At 31.2% G+C, this 21881-nt stretch overlaps 1 protein-coding gene across 8 annotated transcripts in view; it reads right to left on the bottom strand.

Annotated features, from left to right (window-relative positions):
* Window positions 1-21881, bottom strand: part of Cnksr2 (connector enhancer of kinase suppressor of Ras 2) — a 269745-nt gene that overhangs the window by 100228 nt on the left and 147636 nt on the right. For 4 of the 8 annotated variants that reach the window (XM_087600614.1, XM_087600617.1, NM_001113366.1 and 1 more), the window contains 3 exon segments: window positions 15768-15914; window positions 5793-5926; window positions 2405-2616 (listed from right to left, as the gene is read on the bottom strand). In XM_087600614.1, the coding sequence (XP_087456740.1) occupies window positions 2405-2616; window positions 5793-5926; window positions 15768-15914 (493 nt within the window). 8 annotated transcript variants of the gene reach the window in all.

The following is a 21881-nucleotide window of genomic DNA, read 5'->3' as shown; positions in this document are numbered from 1 at the left end:
GGACTGATTGAAGAATCAAATAAATTTCCTTTGTTACTTAGCAAAGTATGAAGCGCTCTATTTTGGAAACTTTGAGATTTTAGCTTAAAGATTTATAGACAACCTCAGGTTCTCAGACCTATGTTTTGAGAAGTACCAGGTGTTTGGGTCTGATGGGCACTTAGAAATCCTGGATAACTGCTTAACATTTAAAATCAAACATCAATGTCATGTTTATTTGCTGGACTTCCCAGGCTTCAATTCCACAGCTAACATGTTATATACATTCTTCTACTTACCTGAAGTTACTACATCTTTGATATTTTATAGTGATTTTTACCTTTGGGTTATGCCTACCTTACATGGAACATTTAAGTTTTATTCACCCGTGTGTCCTCAGTGCCTGGGTGACTTTATATGTGTATACACCAAATACTAGCTGAGTAAGTTAACAAATGAATTAATTTTGAGAAAAATTATGGAAATAAATTTCCTCTAACTGATGAGTACATTTCATCACTGACAATCTGGCTTTGAGAGAGGAAATATAGTAAGCTGTTCTTTACTTGGAGCAGTCTTCATGTTGTACCTGAAAAATCCCCATGGGACTATCTATAGTTACCCACACTAAAAATATATATTAAATTGTATTACTATACAGTATGATTATAGTTTTGAAGTTCAGTAGTTTGATTTTGTTCTCTCTTGCCATTATATCTACCATTATTTTTTCTCAGCTAATATATATAAATATCAGGAATTTATAGACTATATAAAGTTTCTAAAGTTAAGTATTTTATTTTACTGGGGAAAATGTGCTTTGTGGAACATGACAGAACCAGGTTCTTTAAACTGCAGTCTGAAAGCAGTAACACTTTGTAGTTATTGAAGTAAGAACTCATATTTGACTATATTTGCTGATGATAATTTCCCCTTAAATAAAGAATTTATCTAATTTGATATGTGTAGAAAATTCTAGAATGTGAGAAAATAAGAGTAGATGTACTGTATAGCCTAACAACTTCTGGTCACTTGTGAAATGATGAACACAAGTGAATATAAGTGCTCAAGTTCTTTTAAAATTTCGTATTATGGTCAGTATTTATGCATGTGTGTGTGTATATGTACATGTTGTATGTGTGGATGCCAGAGGCTAGTTTCTGGGATTTGTTTTTCTTATTTCAATGGATTCCAGGGCTCCAGGATTGTACAGCGTACATTTTTAATCTGTGGAGCTACCTTTCCCATTTGGCTTCTATTCTGGGTTTTTTTTAAAGTATAGAATAGAGTTTATTCAGGGCATGTGGAGGGGAGTTGAGAGGGTAGTAGAGAAGGGCAGAGAAAGGAGAGAGATGATGATGATGAGTATGAGGATGAGGATGAGGAAGATGAGGAAGAGGAAGAAGAGGAGGAGAAGGAAGAGGAGGAAGAGGAGGGGGGTCAGAGCAGTGGGAGGAGTGGCCAGCCATGAGCAAATGGAGAGAGGGTTGGGGGAAGGAAGAGGGAGGGAGCAGAGCTGGAGCAGGAAGTCAAGAGCAAGAGCAGGAAGTGGTTTCTATCCTTTAGGTTAATTTTTGACAAAACTTAACATATATAATTTTGTCAAATATTAGTAAGAAAATTAAGCAAGTGTAAGAAGAAATGACTGCTGTTTCGGGAACAGAGGATGAAGCCGGGCTGAAATTATCATGGAAAAATCTTGTCTTTTCTCAAAGGATTTGCTTTTCACGCTAAAGGTTTACTTTGAAAGTGGACAGGGAAAAGCATAGTCTTCCAATTAAATCTCTTCACTTGACATTTTAGGGACCTTCACATACAAATATTAGAGATACAGCATATCAATTTCAACTATTTGTAATTGTATTAACTTCTTGGTTATACATCGAAAATCATGAGTCAACCATTAAAAAAATCCTAACATAGCAGCTCTACATCCATCTATGACCTATATAAACTTAGTTCTTTCTAGGTAAAAATTTCCTCTACTCGAACATAAGATCAATCACACAGGTTCTTAAAAGTATAAAGCCTTATATTATACTTTCCCCAGAAAATCCTACCTAAAAGATTCTTTACAAATCCTTGAGGATTAAGAAAATGATTTCATTTCAAAGAAGTCATGTTAAATATGAGTATTTATACTTATATAAAACTCTTGAATTACTTTATTATTGTCCTCTATCATAGAAGATATACATGTGAGTCTAAGATTTCACATGCCATTTATTTAAAATGTTCACTATTCTTTGGAAAATTCTAGAATAATTTCTAGTATCATGTGTTAAAATTTTCCTAGTCTACTTAGAAGTACATGGTGTAACTGATAATTTTAAATACTCAAGAACAATCGACTGAAAGTCTAGGAAAGGTAAATGAGACTCATGGCAGATACAGCTCTTATAGAACATACGGGAAGGACTCTTACCATAGGTTGGTGTGCTTTCTCGTCTTCCTTGACTACTTGATCGTCCTTTTTCATATTCATAGCAATATAAGACAGTGTCTTCTTCAACAATGTTAAACCTCTTTCGATATTCCTGGTCCAGAAATGAATTGGGGGATTCAGATCCCTTATGAACTGGCTTGCCCACCATATGTCCTCTGAGATCTTCACAAGGAAGGTTTCCTTTTTCGTCCCTAAAGCAACATAAAGGTAGAGATGAGCATATTATTAGGGTCATACAAAATTACAGGCACCTTAAAAATACTAACACTATATAATGTATCTTCAGATCTTTATAAGATTTCTTTGAAAATGATAGACTAGGCTAAAAATATTATTTTTTTCCCACAAAAGAGTAAGGCCAAATGTTTAAATAACTGGCCTCAGTGTCATAGAGATAACTGACAGCTAGAAACACATCGTGGATCTTCTGATTTCTGCTCTAGTCTAATTTTCACCGTGCCATGTCATAAGAAGAAAAACTGTTTCAGCATATAGATTGGTTTTAGGAAAAGGATAGATACTAGGCATAATGCTAACAATTTAACCATATGGTTTTCTTCTGTCTGTTTATCTTATTGGTTCTGATAAAATTTGTATTGCTGAAAAACAAAGTTCTTTACGATTCTATCTCTGATATAAGGGAAACTATGATCGTATGAAAGATACTGGCACCACATAAATCAGTACTATAAGAAGCTCAAACAGCAGCTTATTAATGTAGACCAATTTTAATGTTGATGATCAGTATAAATATTCAAACTCTAAGTGTCTTCTCAGAGAATAAAAAGGTACATATAGAGAAATCATCAGAAAGCCTATAGAAAAACATTACACATTAGCAATGTTTCTCATGGAGAAAGGGTGGAAAACAAGGTAAAATATGGAATTTAGGTATGGGGTTTGAGAATTAATTTTTTCATCTGTAATAATTTAAGGAGAAAAAATTCTCAATACTTTATGAGATCCTTGAATCCTATTTTTGCTATTTAAAAACATTTCCTTTAATTTTTTAGTTTTTATTAATTCATTCTCAATTGTATTAAACATTTCCTGTTTGTTCAGTGCAGTTTTATCTATCTATGCTTTGTTCTCCTGCTTCTACTACTGAGTTTCCCCTACAGCCCCCTCCCATTGCCATACCTTTTCTTTTGTTTTTCCACCTCTATAACCCTGTGAAACTTTTAACGAGGTCTGAGGTACAAGGCCATTGTTTTTAGACAGTAATGGGCGACTGAGTTCATAATGAAGGCTTCCTTCTAGGACTAATTAAAAAACACCTTGTTTATCTTATTAAATCTTTCCTTGGCTATCTGTGAAAATTTATCTTAAAAATTGTCTTCTACAATTTGACTATACATGCCAATGTAATATATTTTTCCTCTCATGTATCATTCTGCTTCACTGGTAATGGGTGTTCCTAGTTATCCTAAAAAGTATCACAAGTCAGCACTATCAAATATGAACATATTAATTTTATATCAAAATACGACTAAAATCTTAACTTACAATGTAAACTGAGTCATATTTTAATTATCTCCCATAGGACCTTACCAAATGGTGATAAATTTATAAAGATCGGTCAATTTAATAATTAGGAATCTCGGCCTACCAAAAATCTGTATTTATCTATATGAAAATGTACATATCCAAAGTAGAGAACTATAATCCAGATATTTTAATGATGTAGAAAGCAATAAATAATATTCTCAAAGCTGACTCAATCAGAGAGCTGTCTTATTAGTGTATTTCCTCACCAGATAGCTACCATTTTTATAATCATTTACTTTTTCATCTCTTCAATATATTGCTTTTTACTGAACTATAAATACATAACTGGTTCTGAAACACGAAGAACACAAATATAAATCTCAGTGCAAATTTCATTTTCAGTTAGCTGAAAGCTCTTCTTGAACTAATTGCCTGTTAGGTTTTCTTACTGTTAGTTCTTAATTGAAAAGAACTTGACATTGCATTTAGTGTAGAAACAGCCCCAGTGAACTCACAACACTGGAGAAGGTTCTGTTCATCTGTACATTTGCAGATTTCTCCATGAGGCTTCTGACATGAATACCAATGCAGCTCATACCAGAAGGTAATTTAGACCTATTAGTTTATCATGTTATATTTATATAGACATCCTCTGTGGGAAAAATTTGCAAGGGCTGCCAATTTTCAAAATACAGTATTATAGAGGAGCAGCCTTTTATCAATAGGTCAACTTTATTAAACATGACTATATAGAATATACTGAATAATGGAAAATTGAGTAATGTATCAAGGAAAACAAAAATTTTCAGTGAAATAAAGTAATAACATATGCAATTAAGTATATAATTAAATATATAATGTATATGTATGCATTCATAGTATGAGTTTTCTGAAGAACTTAATGTAGTATAAACATGTTCACTTTTCTTAAATTTATATGTGCATATGCAAGCAGAAAATCTATACTTATACTCCAGATTTAAGGAGTCAGATTAAAAGATCATTGCCCTAGTGGATATTCTTTACAGTTATCCTAGCTACATAGTAGGTTTAATAAGACAAATTAGTTATTAAAGCTTAATATTTCTTAAGGACCTATAAAATATTTATTCACATCACAAAAAAGAAAGTTGGCTAAGTACAAAGTATAACTTGCATTATAAGACTGTATATACAATCAAAAGACAATAAAATTATGACCATTTTAAAGCAAAAATTCCCTTAAATGTTTTCAAAAATGTAATGGTATGAAAAATTTTAATTCAACTACTCTTGCCTTTTCTCTTTTTAAAGGTAAGAAAGCTTTTTATCATGTACAACTGTAATTAAGAATACAATGTATGTCTATATACTGCAAAAATTCCTATCCTATAAAAGATTTACTTACAATATTTTTAAATGAGCATCTAAAATGTGAGATGGTAAATACTTCTCAGTTTTATTTAAGAAAGTATAGGAATCGGGGTTGGGGATTTGGCTCAGTGGTAGAGCGCTTGCCTAGCAAGCCCAAGGCCCTGGGTTCGGTCCTCAGCTCCGAAAAAAAAGAAAAGAAAAAAAAAGTATAGGAACCATCTCTAAACTATCCCTTTAAAAACATATGAAATGTTTTATATAGAACTGACATTTCTTGTGGCTTCACAGTCAAAAATCCTCCCTCATTACCTTGTAAAATAATCTTGGCTATTTAATATTACTTTCCTATCATGTGAGATAACTTGTTATTAAGAATACATTTGCTATCATAGGAAGTACTTTTTAGAATGTGTTCAGAATTCTCGAGAAAAATATTCAAATTGTTCTTTAAGAACTGAGTTCATAGTGTAGAAGCAACTAGTTTTAGTTAGAAGCTGCCCAGAATAACAACCTGGATGGTTTATACCTGGGAATGTATGGTTCTGCAGGAGGAGGGGGGATGTAGAGATCCTGGAGAGCAGAACTGTCTCTTTTGGTGGGTGTACTGATGGTGCTGGAGGGCGTGGCAACGCTGCTTGTGGGACTTCTAGGTATAAGAGGCTGGTTAAAATGAAAAAGAAAATACATACGCACACAAACAACACAAAACAACAACAATGACACATAGTTATCATTTAAAAATTATGTTTGTTCAAATTTTTGAAATTGGCTGAAATCAAGAAAGTGTTATTTACCATATGGATATTCGTTTGGGTCCCTCCCCAAACAAATAATATATAATAATAATGTTTTCCATGCATTTCATAACTCACCTTTTCTATGGTTTAACCAACCAAAAGCTATTTACAAAATAAAAGTACTACTCAATGATTTGCAATGAGAAGAGTTATGTCACTTAAAAATGAGAAACTATTTAAATTAAATTTTCTGGAATCCCACTCTTGAAAGCTAATAAAAATAATTAATAAATGACTTCGCTTACATCCTCACTGACATTTGACAAACAATAGTTTTATGTTAGAATGTGACAGAGGCTCAGAGAAGTAACATAAAAATAGAGATCAACACAGGAGAGTATTTTGCAGGAAAATATAGTTTCTGTCAACATGAAAACAAAGCTGTCTCTTCCAAGTCATTTTCTATTACATCTTTAAAAGTATAGTGAATAAGGTGACACAATCATGACACAATCATTTCATCTTTCACAGGCGCATGGATTTATCTATTATTCAAATCTCATCTCTTGTTCCATGCCTGTAGATCTCTTGTTTTTAAGCATTAAATAGAGGTTGCTTTCTAAAGATACTGAATAAATGGAATTAATCATCTATCATGATGTCTTAAGAGCATTCCCAATTCTACGAATCAAAGGATGTGAGAATAATCTTGTGGACTGAAAAGTTATCCTAAATTGGAACTAAAATTCACAAATTTTATATGTATCTTACATATATGATTAAGTGTACAAACAATTAACATTAAAATATAATCCTCAATGCAATGTCAAACAGAAAGTGATCACAAAATGAACTGCATCTTCACATGACAAAATGGTACTATTTGAGCCTGTATGAAACACATTAGGCAAATCTAGATAAACTCACAATTCTAGCACTTCAACATGCAAATGCTGGACACGCAAATAAATGCATATTACAACTATTTGTATTGTAGCATTACTTCCATACAGATAACAAAACATTTTTGAAAGCCAGGCATAAATACAATGAAAATTACAATGTAGGTCACTGGGATAAGCTACACAATTCGGGACTCAGTTAATGACTTTGACCTTCCTCATTACACAGCTTATCCTAATAGCTTCAAATCACACTTCCTTCCAAAAGGACAGTAAAGTTTAATGTATGCGAAATCAAAATTAAACAAAAAAAGAGATAGGAAAAGGAATGGTGATGTATGAAATCTTAATTTTCTATCACATGTGATAATTTAACAGTGTCATAAACTTTACGCACTAATTAAAGAATTTTAGAAATTATGACAGTATGCAATAAAGAGTTCCCTGTCTAACAATATATATATTTTTTAAGAATAGAATCGAACTAATCTATGCCTGCCCCATAGAAACCACATTCTTGGCAATGAGAAACTCTGAGATTACACAGATGATTAGAAGAGTCATTTGTACTGATGAATGCCATGAAGCCCAAGATAATAAAAAATGAATTTTAAGTGCATTTCATGCCTTTATGATATTTGAATGAAAGATTCAGTGATACAGAACACATGCACACACACTCACACCTCTATGTATTGCAATATGACAGCTTACAGTTCTTTTACTCTTTGTTGGTGTATTTTGGCTCAAGGTACAAACAACCGTAATAGACATGCAGGAAAAGAAAAACTTAATATACAGTATATTAATTTCCAATACTCTAAAAATCAATTTACTATGAAAGAAAAACAAATTATCAGTATGCTTTCCAATGTACTTTAACTTTAAAATATCCTAACAGTACAAGAGAACTTCAGAACACTTTCTAATAACACAAGGTTTTAATAAAAAGTAATCTAAATTAAATTTTATTGTCTTTCTTCTCTTGTAAGGTTACTATTATACTTTTACTTTGGTAATCTACAGTTTTGTTTGTTTGTTTGTTTAGTATCTATTTTCTTCCCATAACACCCAAAAACAAGAAAAAAAGAATTGCAGTCAACTTTTTACAAGAATATTCAAATATGTCTTAAGTATGAGGATAAGACTTGTGGAATTTTTAACTTGCATGAGCAACCTGCCAAAATTGTGAATTCCTTTTCTAGATTTCAGGGTTAGCTATGCCAACTTCTTTCAAATATCTATTACGTCTACATTTCTATTTTCAACAAAGAGTTGCTATTAATGTTATTATTTAATGTGAGTCACTATATTGGAAAAGTTTTAAAAAGAAAAATATTATATTTCATTTCTATATTCAACAAGGAGTTGCTGTTAATAAGAGTTAATGTGAGTTATCATGTTAGAAAATTAATATAAGAAAAAGGGTTAAAATGTTCAACTAGATACCAGACTTGGTTATGTTACCCTGGACGATTAAATGAACTGCTATAAAATCGATACTACTTGTTCTTACAGAGCAAAGGAGGAATGACTCGATTATGTTGCTGAATTCAACTGGCTGAATTTTATTTTATTAAGAGATAAACCAGAGGAAATATTTCAATGAGTTTATCGTGTGGATGTCCTCTGGCTTATCAGTATGCTCTATACAAATTAAAGGTCATTGTAGATATTCAATACATATGTGATACTTTTCTGTATTGTTTGTGCTATTATTGTCAAGCTAAACAGACTTAGAAAGAAAACATTTACTTTGAGAATCATATTAAAATATCAACTTGACACTGATATTAGAAAAATAAGCTACATATTAATTTTAAAAATTTTCTAGACAAGAATTGAAAGAGTATAAAATAAAATGACTGAAAGCATTTGAAAATCATTAAGGAACTTTAAGAAGATGTATAACAGCATAGAACAAATAATAAAATTAAGTTGAAATTGTTGAAAATTTTCTAATTATAACAAGTTGTGCTAAAAAAAAACTACTATTGGGGTTGGGGATTTAGCTCAGTGGTAGAGCGCTTGCCTAGGAAGCACAAGGCCCTGGGTTCGGTCCCCAGCTCCGAAAAAAAGAACCAAAAAAAAAAAAAACTACTATTAGTATGAAAATACATGGGAAATGACAAATTTAGTGTCCCTTGATAAAAAAACTAAGGATATTTCATAATTCATTATATATATATATATATATATATATATATACATCCTTTGACTAAAATCCTCAAGGAAGATAATTTAATAAAACTAGGCTATACCTTCTCTTATCCTAGAGACATTTACTGTAAACAATTTACTTATGATAGAGCATCAGGAAAATAGTCATGGTTGTACTGGGAAGAATTTGCACTTTAAGCAAAAAGTCGAATTAACCCTTTCTTTCATGATTTTAATATCTTTGGGAATTTTTTTGGCAAAAACTACTATCAGTGGTTAAGGGTATTATTTTATGACTGCATATTATCCTAAAGCTTCAATATAACATGGTACAGTGGCATGCTATCAATATGATTTAGAACCATTTTGAACTCCCCTTCAAAGTAGTTTATTTGGAAGGACTTAGTCATAGCATCCAATATTCATTTCTAAATGGTTCTTATACCACAAAGCTCTTCTTTCACAAATTGAACAGCACTGCAGTAAAAAAGACCATTTGTGTGTGTGTGTGTGTGTGTGTGTGTATACAATTTTACTCTTAGAAATGAAGTCTGATATATTATTATAGGTTACTGCCTTTTACCTCCCTACGTGTTAAATTCAAAATCATATGCAGCTCTTCAGTACATTTAGATGCTTAATGAGTTGTTGCAATGGTCAACCAGACTCAGAAATCTACCTAGAAGTCATACATGCACGTTCAGTGTCATTTTAAAGTATATAAATACCTTAAAGACACACTCTAAATTATAATATGGTATAAATCATTCTGAAATATGAGTGAGAACTGTAGCAATAACACATTACATATTGATAGAGGGTTGTAATTGTCAAAGAAAATTTTTATCTTTTCTGAGAGATAAAAGACATTACTTTAAATTATTTGATGGTCCAAGTCTTTTCTTCTTCATGTTCTCTAGTTCCATATCATAAATAGGACATTTGCAGACTATTAATATATACATAAATATATGCATGTATGTATGTACAACAGTACATATAAAAGCTCTATGGTAAAGATTATGAAAAACAATGTCCACACGTAAAATCTAAATTTGATTTTTAAGTTTTACTTGAAATATTTTAAAATCTTTGGCAAGTGTATTTTAATTTAGTTGTCCTTCAGTTTGTTATCTGATCTATTGAGGTTAGAGATATAATTTTTTTCAATGAAACCAATGACATAGAAGCCGACCCAATATTGAAACGTTAAACACTGCAATAGTACTTAGTTGCAAAAAATCACTTATGTGAAATTCACACAAAAATTTGTTTTTCCCTTCAGGTGGAAAATATGAACTGAGATGAAATGATTACATTAAGTATATATAACCTAGCCATTCATTTTATTTATTCTTCGAAGTAATCACAGACTCAAATTGATCACAACACCCCAACGTTCTAGCATAGGACAGTATTTAAGTCTTTATACAGTTCAGGCACATTCTTATTAAATTCCCAATACTGGTATCACTAATACCAGAATATTGCTTTATATTAACAATTATTTCCTTGATCATCTCAACAAATGGTCCAAAGAAAATGTATTCTGGGTTTGGAAACAAGAATTTGCATACAATCCTATACAGTTCTTGACCACATAGAAAATGCTAGCAATAATTTCAAAAAATAATGTGCACATTTTTAATCAGCCAAGCCTTTTCTATGTGAAAAATTATTTGAGAAAAACTTAAGCAAAATGTGTGTTTAAAAAATTCTCGGGGTTGGGGATTTAGCTCAGTGGTAGAGCGCTTGCCTAGCAAGCACAAGGCCCTGGGTTTGGTCCCCAGCTCCGAAAAAAAGAAAAAAGAAAAAAAATTCTCCCTTGGCTTTCCACCTTCCACTGGAATACAAATTTATAATTACAAAATGTTATGTTTTCTTCTATAAGCATGTAAAGTTTCTGTTCTTTTTACTGGACTATAAAGAAAACTTTTTTTTCAGACCATAGATATGATCAGGAGACCTTACATTCTTGAATTTTAAAAGCACAGGTATATGGACATAAAATATTATGCTATTACACAATATCTTATATAATATTTGGAGTCATATTACAAAATAGCTATTCCCATCAAATTACATTGTATTGATAAGACTAGTGTATGTAATTTTGTGCTGTTTGACCTTGTGTGCACAATTAAATGGTAATATTAAATTTGAAATCAAGTGTTCCAAAATATAGTTAACATTATTCTGGGATAGTAACAGAAGAAATTGTGGGAAGTTGAGGTTTTACTCGAAACACTTTATATTTAAGATTTCTGAAAAGCATAAACTTAACTTAATCGTCAACTGTTTAGCAATGGCTAACTTCACACCATGTGTGAAAACTGTGAAAGCTTTTGCCTTAGTCCCACAAATGTTCCTGAGACTCTTTAGTTGATTGCATAGACACTGATGAAGTTCAATGTGCTATGATAGTTGCTTGCAGTCATTTCCTAATTTGAGCATGTAGAACAGAGAAAGGCCACTGTTGTCCAGCCAGCAGAATTACATTTTTACTTAAAATTATACCTCAAAAAGTATCCCTCAAATAAAAGGTTTTCCTCATAATATGATTTTAAAACAAGACTTTCTAAAATGCACAAACTTTCACTAATACTCATTTAACAAGCTCAAATTGTATTTTGGATATTGAAATAAAGTTTATTGAGTTGTTTTGACTTCTCCATCTATAAGTGCATTACTGCAAATTTATTGTGCTCACCATTCTATAGTTGTTATACCAGTTGATATACAAAAGTGACTGCTGTTGATAATTTTTATCTCATTTCTATTCAGTCATTACATGATGGGAAAGTGCAAACTGCCATCAATAAAATTTAAGTACAAAATCACAAACCAACACTATGGTATCAATATAAGAGATATGTGGGGAAGAAAATAATGCTATTCATATAGATAATATTAATTTATATAAAATGTGTTGAACAATATTTAAATCGGCATTAGTTTATTTGAGATGTATTTCTGCACCAAAAGCTGGTTTCTTCAAGAGTTTTGAGTAGTCATTGTTTCCCAGTGATTTAAGGAAACTTCTTTTTGGTTGTGTCCAGTTATTTTTTTCCATGCTTCTCTCATAAGAAGAAAACGACCTCTCACATGTTCTTGTTGCAATATATCAATTACATTTAGTATGGCAAACTTCTAATCATCTATGTGTGCTCTCTACAGCACTCCCTGGATTTCATTTTATTAAGAAAACAATGTGACCATATGCAATCACCATGCTTACCCACATTCTGGAAATTAGTACAGTGCCTAGGCGATGTTTTGAAAGCAACTTTTAGGAGTCAAGACACCCCTGTTTACCTTCTTAGAATAAAAGATTGCATCTCATAGACAGATATCTTCGCTATTTATGAATGTATATAGATGACAGAGAATTTGAATTTTCAGATGTAACTGAATTTGGTCATTGGATCTAAGGGATCTTTAAGTCCTTCAGTTCTATAATCAAATGCTTGAGAAAATAGAATTATATCAAAAGAGCTGCCAAGTTTCATGAAATGTGCTGATGAAATTGCTCTGTAAGCATGAAATTGAGTTGTATGCTTTTGCTTATTTGGCTATGAGTTCCAAAGAAATTCCAAATCAAAATCTACCATTGCAGTTAATTAATATTAAATGGCCCTATCATTTTCATCAGTTTAGAAATAAAATACTTCACCTTAGGATACATATATTTTATTTTATTACATTTACAAATACTGCCATATTTGTTTAAAGTCATTAGGTATGAAAATGATGTACACAGTACTTTTGACCTACACATTCAGTTAATTGATACTTTTATTTGAAAAAAGTTTGTAGATAGGTTGAGCCTGGTAATAAAAAAAAATACACAAGGTGACTTAAATAAATACAACAAATTCTTTGTGTAGTTTCTAGGTGAATTTATTCTTACTAGATTATTGGTATACTTGAGAAAAAGAAGCAACATAATTCAAACTTCAAGTTTTAAATATTGATGATTTATATTTAATACCTATGATTTAATAGGCATTTTGGTTGCAGCCGATTTGTATGGACACCAGAATTAAGCAAACAATAATAATGCCACTTGTGTCTACACAGAGGATTGTTGCTGCATTAGTTTTTGTGCTTCACATGTGAGGCTGATTCTCAGAAAATATGACCTCCGACAAAGCCATGGAGAAATCCACAATTGCATCGATCCTAACCCTGCTACTTGACGTTTTCTCTCTGGGACAGCATGCTTTCAAATTCTCGAGTTTGAAATCTTAGGGGGTTCCACCTTTACTTGAACTCAATTTGTATTCAATAAAAATTCTGATAGTTTCCATTAAGCTTCAGGGTGTATGGATTTTAGCACAGGCTAAAGCTTTAAGATCAATAAAGGACTCTATAATGATATAATTTCCAGTCCTTAAAATAGGTTACAGGATCATGTTGTGGTAGTGGTGCTGTTGTAAAATTATAGAGCACATCCACTCTCACTGGGTTCAGTCAGAGAAGATGCACCTAATCCTCAAGAGACTGGAGGTCCCAGAAGTTTAGAGGTCTTGAGGGGTGGGTGGGGTTGGGAAGCCTTGTGGAGACTTGGGGCGGGGGAAGCAGGGAGGAGGTATGGGTTGTGAAACAGTCAGGGGGTAGCCTGGGAGGGGAATACAATCTGGAGTGTAAAAATAAAAAAAATTAGTTTTAGCACTGCTAGGAAGAATTCAATTAAAACCAATTTCTCCTTTTTGCTGTGTTAAAGTTAAGTTTGAAGCAATTTTCAAAGATGTTAAAAATAGTTTTGTTTTCCCTAATAGACTTGCTTATCTAGAGATGGTGTACTTCAGACAATATGTTTTAGGTTTCCCAAATTCAGTTGAAATATGAAATTTACAGACGTGTTGATATATGCACATGTATTTATTTAAATTACTTTCCCTCCAAATTTTAGTATTATGAAAACATAAATTTATAAAATAGTCAACATAAATTAGTAATTAATAAGAAATAAATATAATTAATAATTTGATAATACTTATGCATAGCTTTTTAAGAATGGACCTAAAATAGTACCTTAAAATTTTATAATTATATTGAAAAGATTGATGGAGTTAACTTTTAAAAGGTATTTGTGCTCTAACTTTGAACAAATATCAATTGTACATATAACATAAGTAATACTGGTTTCTGGATTACTTAATTTACTTATATAAAAGTGACTTTAAATTGGTTAACATTAATTTTCACTTCAGCTTATACTGCTGGACAAGGATTTAACAATGGGATAAATAATCATTTGATTTTCTAGACATACTACTTCAGAGTATATAGATCAACAAAAACTAGCATCTTTTGGTGTTTAAGTTCCTTTATGAAGGGCTATCTAGAAAAGAAAAAAATGGACACATATTTAAAGAGGACTATCTAATAAGTGAAAGCATGGGGACTCTTCCTTCATGTACCCATTCATTTAAACTTCAAAAAAGGATCTTTGACATATACATGCCAAATAGAAATTCAAGACTAGAACAAAATAGTTTACAATGTAATAAGAAAAATATGTGATAGAGAATTTTGATCTGACAACATATGACTTAATAAGGCAAATAGCCTCTGAACTTTAGCAATCATTAGATTTTTTGGGTTAAATAGATATTGTAAGTCAACTGCATTTAGACATTATTAATATAACCTATTGAAAAATAGAAAAGCTTCACATTAAATATGTAAAGTTATTAACATTGAAACTTTTATGTGCTTTAACATTATTGAAATATAAAGCCAACTTTGAGGCTGATGAATGGTAAAGTTTTAAATAATGAAAAATAAACCATCAGGATTCTTAAGACCAGTTTAATGGAGGACTTATTTTAAAAAATCTAGGGCTTGTAAAAAGCACTAATAGATTACTAAATCTTAGAAGAAGAAGTTTTGAAGCTTTTCTTCTTAATCTGAAAAATGATCAGTTTTCCAAATTCAGTGAGCAATTATTTAAAAACAACTAGACATCTATAAAAAGGTAATAGTTGACTTAAAAACAGAAGATTTGTGAAAAAAATTCAATGTCGTTTCAGGATTCTATCATGATTGATATAAAACATACTAACTTTTTATCTTTGTCCAACTGCAATACTTTATATCTTTAAAATAACTTTATATACTTTGTCATCCAAATTAATATTTTTTAGTGAAGTCTCATAATAAAGTAAAATGAAAAACTCCTAATGTAACACTTCCCCTGGTTTTACTACCATATATGGTGGACAAGTGAAAAATGAAATATTCTGATAAGTAGACTAATTAAATTTTAATTGCTAATTTGAAAATTAAATTCCCACTCTATAAATTACAAGTTTATATCCTGATTTAAAAGTTTTTTAAACTATCCACTATCTTCTTCCAGAAGTGTATGTGATTACAACTTATAAAATGTAACAAAAAATAAATTTCTTACTTTCTTCTCCATATTTTGACATGGAATAACTTGTGAATTTTTAGAATTATGCGTTAAATTTTAAAAATGAAATTAGTGTTATCCTTTGGGTTTTAGGTATGCTCTCAGATTTCATCACAATTAAATCTAGAAGGATAAGAGGTGAAGAGATAATTTCACAAACAAATTTTCAAAAGCATACAAGATTAATTCATATGCTGCTGAGATGAGGCACAAAAAGAAGCATTACTGAGATAATCTATGGCTAAAATGATGGTGTATGACTTATGATTAAGCTTCATTACCTGCAGAGCAAGGGGCTTCCATCTCATATTTTTCAGTAAAGCTGGTGCTGAGGTAAGCATGCTCTGAGGTCGCTTTTTCAAAGTTAAGATAACACCACTCGGGTCCTCTCGTAGTGCATTCACCAAATTTTTCAACTGCCACCCCACCTGGTAACCAGCAAAATCATTACAATAAAATTGAGGTACAGTACTCAAAGATTTAATGTTCTCCCCCTTTAATAAGATTAGTTTAAAAAAAGAAAGCACATAATTGGTGTATCATCCTACCTATTTTCAGGAGAAATATATTCAAGAAAAAGTTTTATATTTGTTGATTAACCATATTATTGCATTAGAGTCCATAAAATTATGAGACAACATAATGGACATTTACCATAGCAAAGCAGAGACTAAAACATATCTTGTCATTCAAGTGACTTGGAATGTAAAGTCATTATATCACACATTAACACTGCTCAGGTGCTAAGTCTAGGTCCAAGCTCTCTTCACAAGTACAATTTAAAAGTCCCTATGCCAGAAAACAAAGAGTTGGCAATGCCCTGAGCTAACAAACCACACCATATGTTTTCTCATCACCATCTTTTAGAGATAGGTGGTTACAAGTGGCTTTAATTAGACTGACATTGTGCAACCAATAGCAGGTACTGACACACCAAGAGACATTCTGATGCATCAGTGAAATAAACCTTTTATCATGTTATAAAGATGAATTTAAAAATGACATGGCAATGTTATTCCAGTGCAGCAGCTATTGGAAATGTGTTCCAAATAATCATATAAGCTCAATATATTGTATGTCAAATTTAGAAAAGACATTTTATTAAATATCTGCTCAAAACAACTGGCTCATTAATACTCATGCTAAATTATTTCACTAATCATCTTTAGAATGTTTAAACATAGAACTTTTGTTTGTTTTTGAAATGGATTAGTGGTGTAGCATCAGGGAATTAAGGTCACAGTACTGGGAAGGTAAAACTGATAGTTTAAAGGAAACATTAGAAGTCATTTATTATTTGTTTTAAAAATATATTTCATATTAATGTTTCATATTAATATTAAAACAGAAAACCTTTTATCTGATGTCTCATGAAGCCATATACAAATATAGTGAGTCAAAATTTAAGTTGGATTGCAAAAATAAGATAGCAAATGTTCCAAACAGTGATGTAGTCTTAGGCACCCAAGAAAAAGAGAACTGATATCTTTTGTGTGTTCCTCATCATGTTTTTGCCTAGAGTATATTAGCTGGAGAGAATAAACAATTGCACCAAATAAAGCAAAGATCTTATCAGACTATGAAGAAGTAATCTGGAATGTACCCATTATAGTTTAATGACAGATTTTTGGTACATTTCTTGAACATTCTCCTACTGATACAATCAACTGCAGATTAATTCAGCAAAGACAAAAATCCAAGATAAAAAGGGGGGGGGCAAGGTGTTATGATGCACAAAATCATGAATAGCTTGGCTATGAATCAAAATGATTATAATAATATTTGGCTAACATAAATAAGAGAATACTTCTTTTGAAAAAGAACATTAATGCAAATCAACTGAAATTATAGAACTGGCCAAACACCTATTTTACCTAAGAGAGAGCTATTATATAGCTATTAAATATCTTATATCTATTCTGAGTCCTCTGGTAGCTAAATAATATCCTGATAGCCATTTGTACAAGCTAAGAGGTAACAGAGTGAGTGTGAATCTGGATATTTATATTCTTGCCCTAAATGAAACCTATTGTTGAATTACAAATTTGAAGAAAGGCATGTTTTTCATACAAAATTTATAAACAACCTATCAATGATAACCATACCTAAATTATTAAATTGGTAATTAAAATAATCAATGAAGAACTGAGTTTTCAACAATTAACTGCACATTTATGATATAACTATAAATACTATATTTATTTACCTATTTATTTTTGATATACATGTTGCTAAACTTACGAACTTGATAATTTTCTTGCCTTTGCCTCTTATGTAGTTGAATTACAAGCATGTGACCAAGCTGGGCTTAAGGAAAAGACTTTTAAAGTAGCATGTTTTCTTGTGAACTGTTTGATTCAACATAATTTGTCTTTTTCTGTATATTTTTTGGGCAAATAACCAAAAATAGAAATACTTGTCCACAAGAAAGTGGAATTTTTTCTATCAATAAAATTAACTTGGATATGCTTTAATTTTACCCCTAAATGTTATTTAATAGGCAAGTATTTGGATATACAATTTTATGATGTTTTGACCAACTTGCTTCCTATCATTTAACATGCTACCAATGCTTTCAACAAAAGCAAACAAACATTTATCAAGAACCACATTTAGTAAATGTATTTGTCTCTCAAATTCTATTTTCAATACTATAATTAAATGACAGGACAAATTGTAACACATTAGAATTAAAACAATATTGTAAATTATGTAAATGTTCACAATAAAGAAATATTAATTATGTGTGGAACAGAGTAAGTCTCACAGTGGCAAAAATAACTTATTTTTGTTAAACATGGATATAGATATGGAAGGGAGAATGAGATGCAATATCATGAATTATTGCTGCATTAAGAAGAAAAGTAATAAGTACACTGCATTTTTAGATGACTAGTGAAAGCAATTACAAATTTATTAAACAGGTGTGTTCAATAAGAACGAGATTGATTTTTTTATTCCAGGACTGATTTTGAGTAGACACACCAGTAAAGCATTAGGTCCATTTCACATAATAATTCTGGAAATGCTGAAATGGGAATGAAGTCTGAAGGGTAATTACATCCATGCCTAACTTTTTTCTCTTAGCAAGAAACACAAGTTTTAGCCATATCAGTTCTCCTTTTATACTTGAATGCAGATTAATTGTAACTGGATGCGATGACTTTATAATTTGAATGACTCTTTCCTTGATCTTTTGAGCGTCTTAATTGAGATAATTTCAAATGATTCCCTATTTTTAGTGCCTATCATTTTATGTTGTCATATTTAACATGTGTCTTCATTGTATCAGCAAATGTGATGTATTTGTACAATTTCAGGCAAAGTGATTGATATATGGTTCTGTGGTATCACCACATTCTTACAGTCATACAATGAGGTACAAAGAATTACTGAAATAGATTTATTACCCTTTACCTTATTGATACTTATAGGTGACAGATAATAGGCTAACATGGCAAGAAAGTGTGATAAAATGCAGCATATGAATGAGAGCATACCACTCTAAGAAGGTTGTAAATAGAAAATGTCAAAATCGATAAAATACACAAATTGAAGGTAATCATTTTTTCAAGATTAATTTTCCATTTTCTCATTTATGGTTCTGGTAGCTTTTTTTAAAGCACATTTGAGGATATATTTGTTACCGGTTAAGGCCCTCACACCAAGCCAAACAGTAAAGCAAAAGAAAAAAAACCACTTTATCAATAAGATCATTTATAACACAATAATATCCAATAAAAAAAAAAACAGAGTTGGTGAGTGTAGAGTTAGAAAGAGCTGGGAAGAGTTGAGGTAGGGGGAAACCATCATTAGAATACATATATTTTGGGTGAAAAATTTTCAATAAAAAAAAGATTTTAAAATGACATAGTAAACATTTTGCTAGACTACCACAAAATGTATAATTGAAAGGGAATAACATCTGGCTAGCTTTAAAATATCAAGTATGGCAGACTTAAACAATGTAAATACTTAAGAGTAACATTAAAAAATGATGGTATTCTTTTCACCGATTTCTACATTTTCATGCAGTAAGAGACAGAGAGTGCTTGAAGAAGTGAGGGGGGGAAATGATGACATCCTTTTCTCTGGCTTCTAAGTTTTCATGTAGTGAGAGACAGAGGGAGCCCAAAGAGTGACCAATATTGGAAGGAGTCAAAATATAAAGTTTAGAGATACTTATGAATAAGCATGGAAAAATACACTAAAAATCAAACTACATAAAAAGATATTGCTTTACTTTTGAGACAGAGAGCTCAACACCAAGAGCAACTTGATTAATTTTTCACAATTCAATTACAGAACTTCCATGTTTAAAGTATGGAGGATGATAATAACAAATTAAGTCGTGTAGATGTATCTCTGCTTCCTGCTCTTCTTTCTTCTCAGTGTCTTTTTCAGCTAATGTTTCATGCTTTCTTGTTACAATAATCTCTTCTTTGTCAATAGGTTCCATTTGCAACTTCTTGAATCGGACTCTAAAGTCTTTCTAACCATTTCTTGTTCCTACTGAGGGCTTCAGTCACATATTCTAACACTGGTGCTAATGCCTACTATATAATAAAAACACCTAATATTTTACTGAAGGAGATTTTAAACATTCATATTAAAGTATTTTCATTTTTATTTTCCTTCTCAATGAAGCAAGGCATTGAGATAATTTTACATGTCAAGAAAGGAAAATAAAAATTGATGGGCTGGGGACAAGATTACAAAGATAGTAAATGGCAAAGACAGAATTTACATTTGTGTCTGTTCAATTGTATAGCAGAGGACCTTCATTCAAATATCTTCTGGCATCTCAAATAAAATCAGTATTCTAAAACACAACTTTATTTTCTGCTTTTTAAAAAATTCATCACCACTACCAACAATTCCCATATAGTTCTTTCAAGTTTGAAGTCACCTAAAGATGTCTCCCCTTTTAATCCATTTTTGCATCATAAAAATATCTTAGCAATTAACTTTTCTTTGGATTGTTTTAGTTCTAGGCAGGGAACCTACTTGCTAGACTGAAAGCAGAGTTATAACCTAACATTCTTTTTCTAGCCTTTTACATGTCTTTGTAAACCTGCTATAATAAGTGATGAGCTCCGTGAAGGTGGTGACTTGCCAATGCCTAGAATGTTGTATATGATTTTCAGACCAGTCATAATAACTGAAATCAGTATTATCCTCAGGACCTTTAGAGGATGATTATAATGGTGTAGCAAATCTGTGGAGTGTTAAAGCGCGTAATGACAAGAGGAAGAAATGAACACGTGAACAAATATTTAGAATGACGTGAAGAAACTTCTTCCCTACAAGTACAAAGCTTTGAAAAAGGGCATCACAACACATCCTATCCTTAGAGGCTAGTGTGGAAGGTTTCTAATTAGTCTAACCTGAAATTTTATTATTTGGAGTGAACAGTCACAGAAATTCCATGGTGAAGAAATCTGTGCAACCAATTAGCTTAAGTTTGAGCAACTTTCAAGAGGTTAATGAGTGTGGATACCAGAAAAAGGGAAACAGGGAGGCAGTAGAAAGAAGCAGATTAGTATTAGTTTTCTGGAAGTTAACAATTAGTAAATATGTTTGCCTTGAACATCGTGATTTGCTTTTAGCTGCTTTTTGTAAAAAGCATTTGTCTCTCTGATTGTACTTTTTATGTCACTTCTAAAATCTTATGTATTAATAAATGTTCATGTTCTTGCAATTCCCATCATAATATTGCTCTTCTTACAACTAGAGACCTCATTTCTGCAATAACGTATCTCACTAGTGAAATTTTTGCCTTACTATCTTTCTCTGTTTACCACCACAAGACTGGATTCTGAGTAAAAACAAGAGTATCATATTTAGATATACCCTTCAATAAATAATATGCTTGACAAAAAATAGACAGTCACCATATTAAGTTGATTGATGAGATGATATGGTGATAGAGAACTAAATGTTTCAATGATGACAAAATGCTCTGAAACTCCAAAAAGGGCTTAGTATTACTATAAAATCAAGATGTAGCATTAAAATTTTAAAATATAACATACTTAAAATTTACTATATAAATTAAAAGGTTAAGTGACTTTCTATCTAAAAAAAGTAATATACATGATACTAACTGATTATACAGAATATTTATCCTCAAAGAATCAGAATTTTCCTTATGAATATAAACACTTGAAACATTATCTTATATTAAATATTCTAGAATTATATCCATTGTAATGTGATTATGACAAATAATAGGATAGTGGACTAAATTTTTACGTGTCCTATAATATTTTACAACTAGAATAACCTTTTAAAATTATCATATTTGTTTTACACAGTGTGTCTCATTATTAACTATAGATAACTTTCACAGATGTTGAATTAATGCCATCTTTCTTGTTGGACAAGTTATGAAG

The sequence above is a fragment of the Rattus norvegicus genome, chromosome X, assembly GCF_021556685.1.
Source record: "Rattus norvegicus strain SHRSP/BbbUtx chromosome X, alternate assembly SHRSP_T2T, whole genome shotgun sequence".
Lineage (NCBI taxonomy): Eukaryota > Metazoa > Chordata > Mammalia > Rodentia > Muridae > Rattus > Rattus norvegicus.
This window is presented reverse-complemented; position numbering and strand designations above follow the sequence as displayed.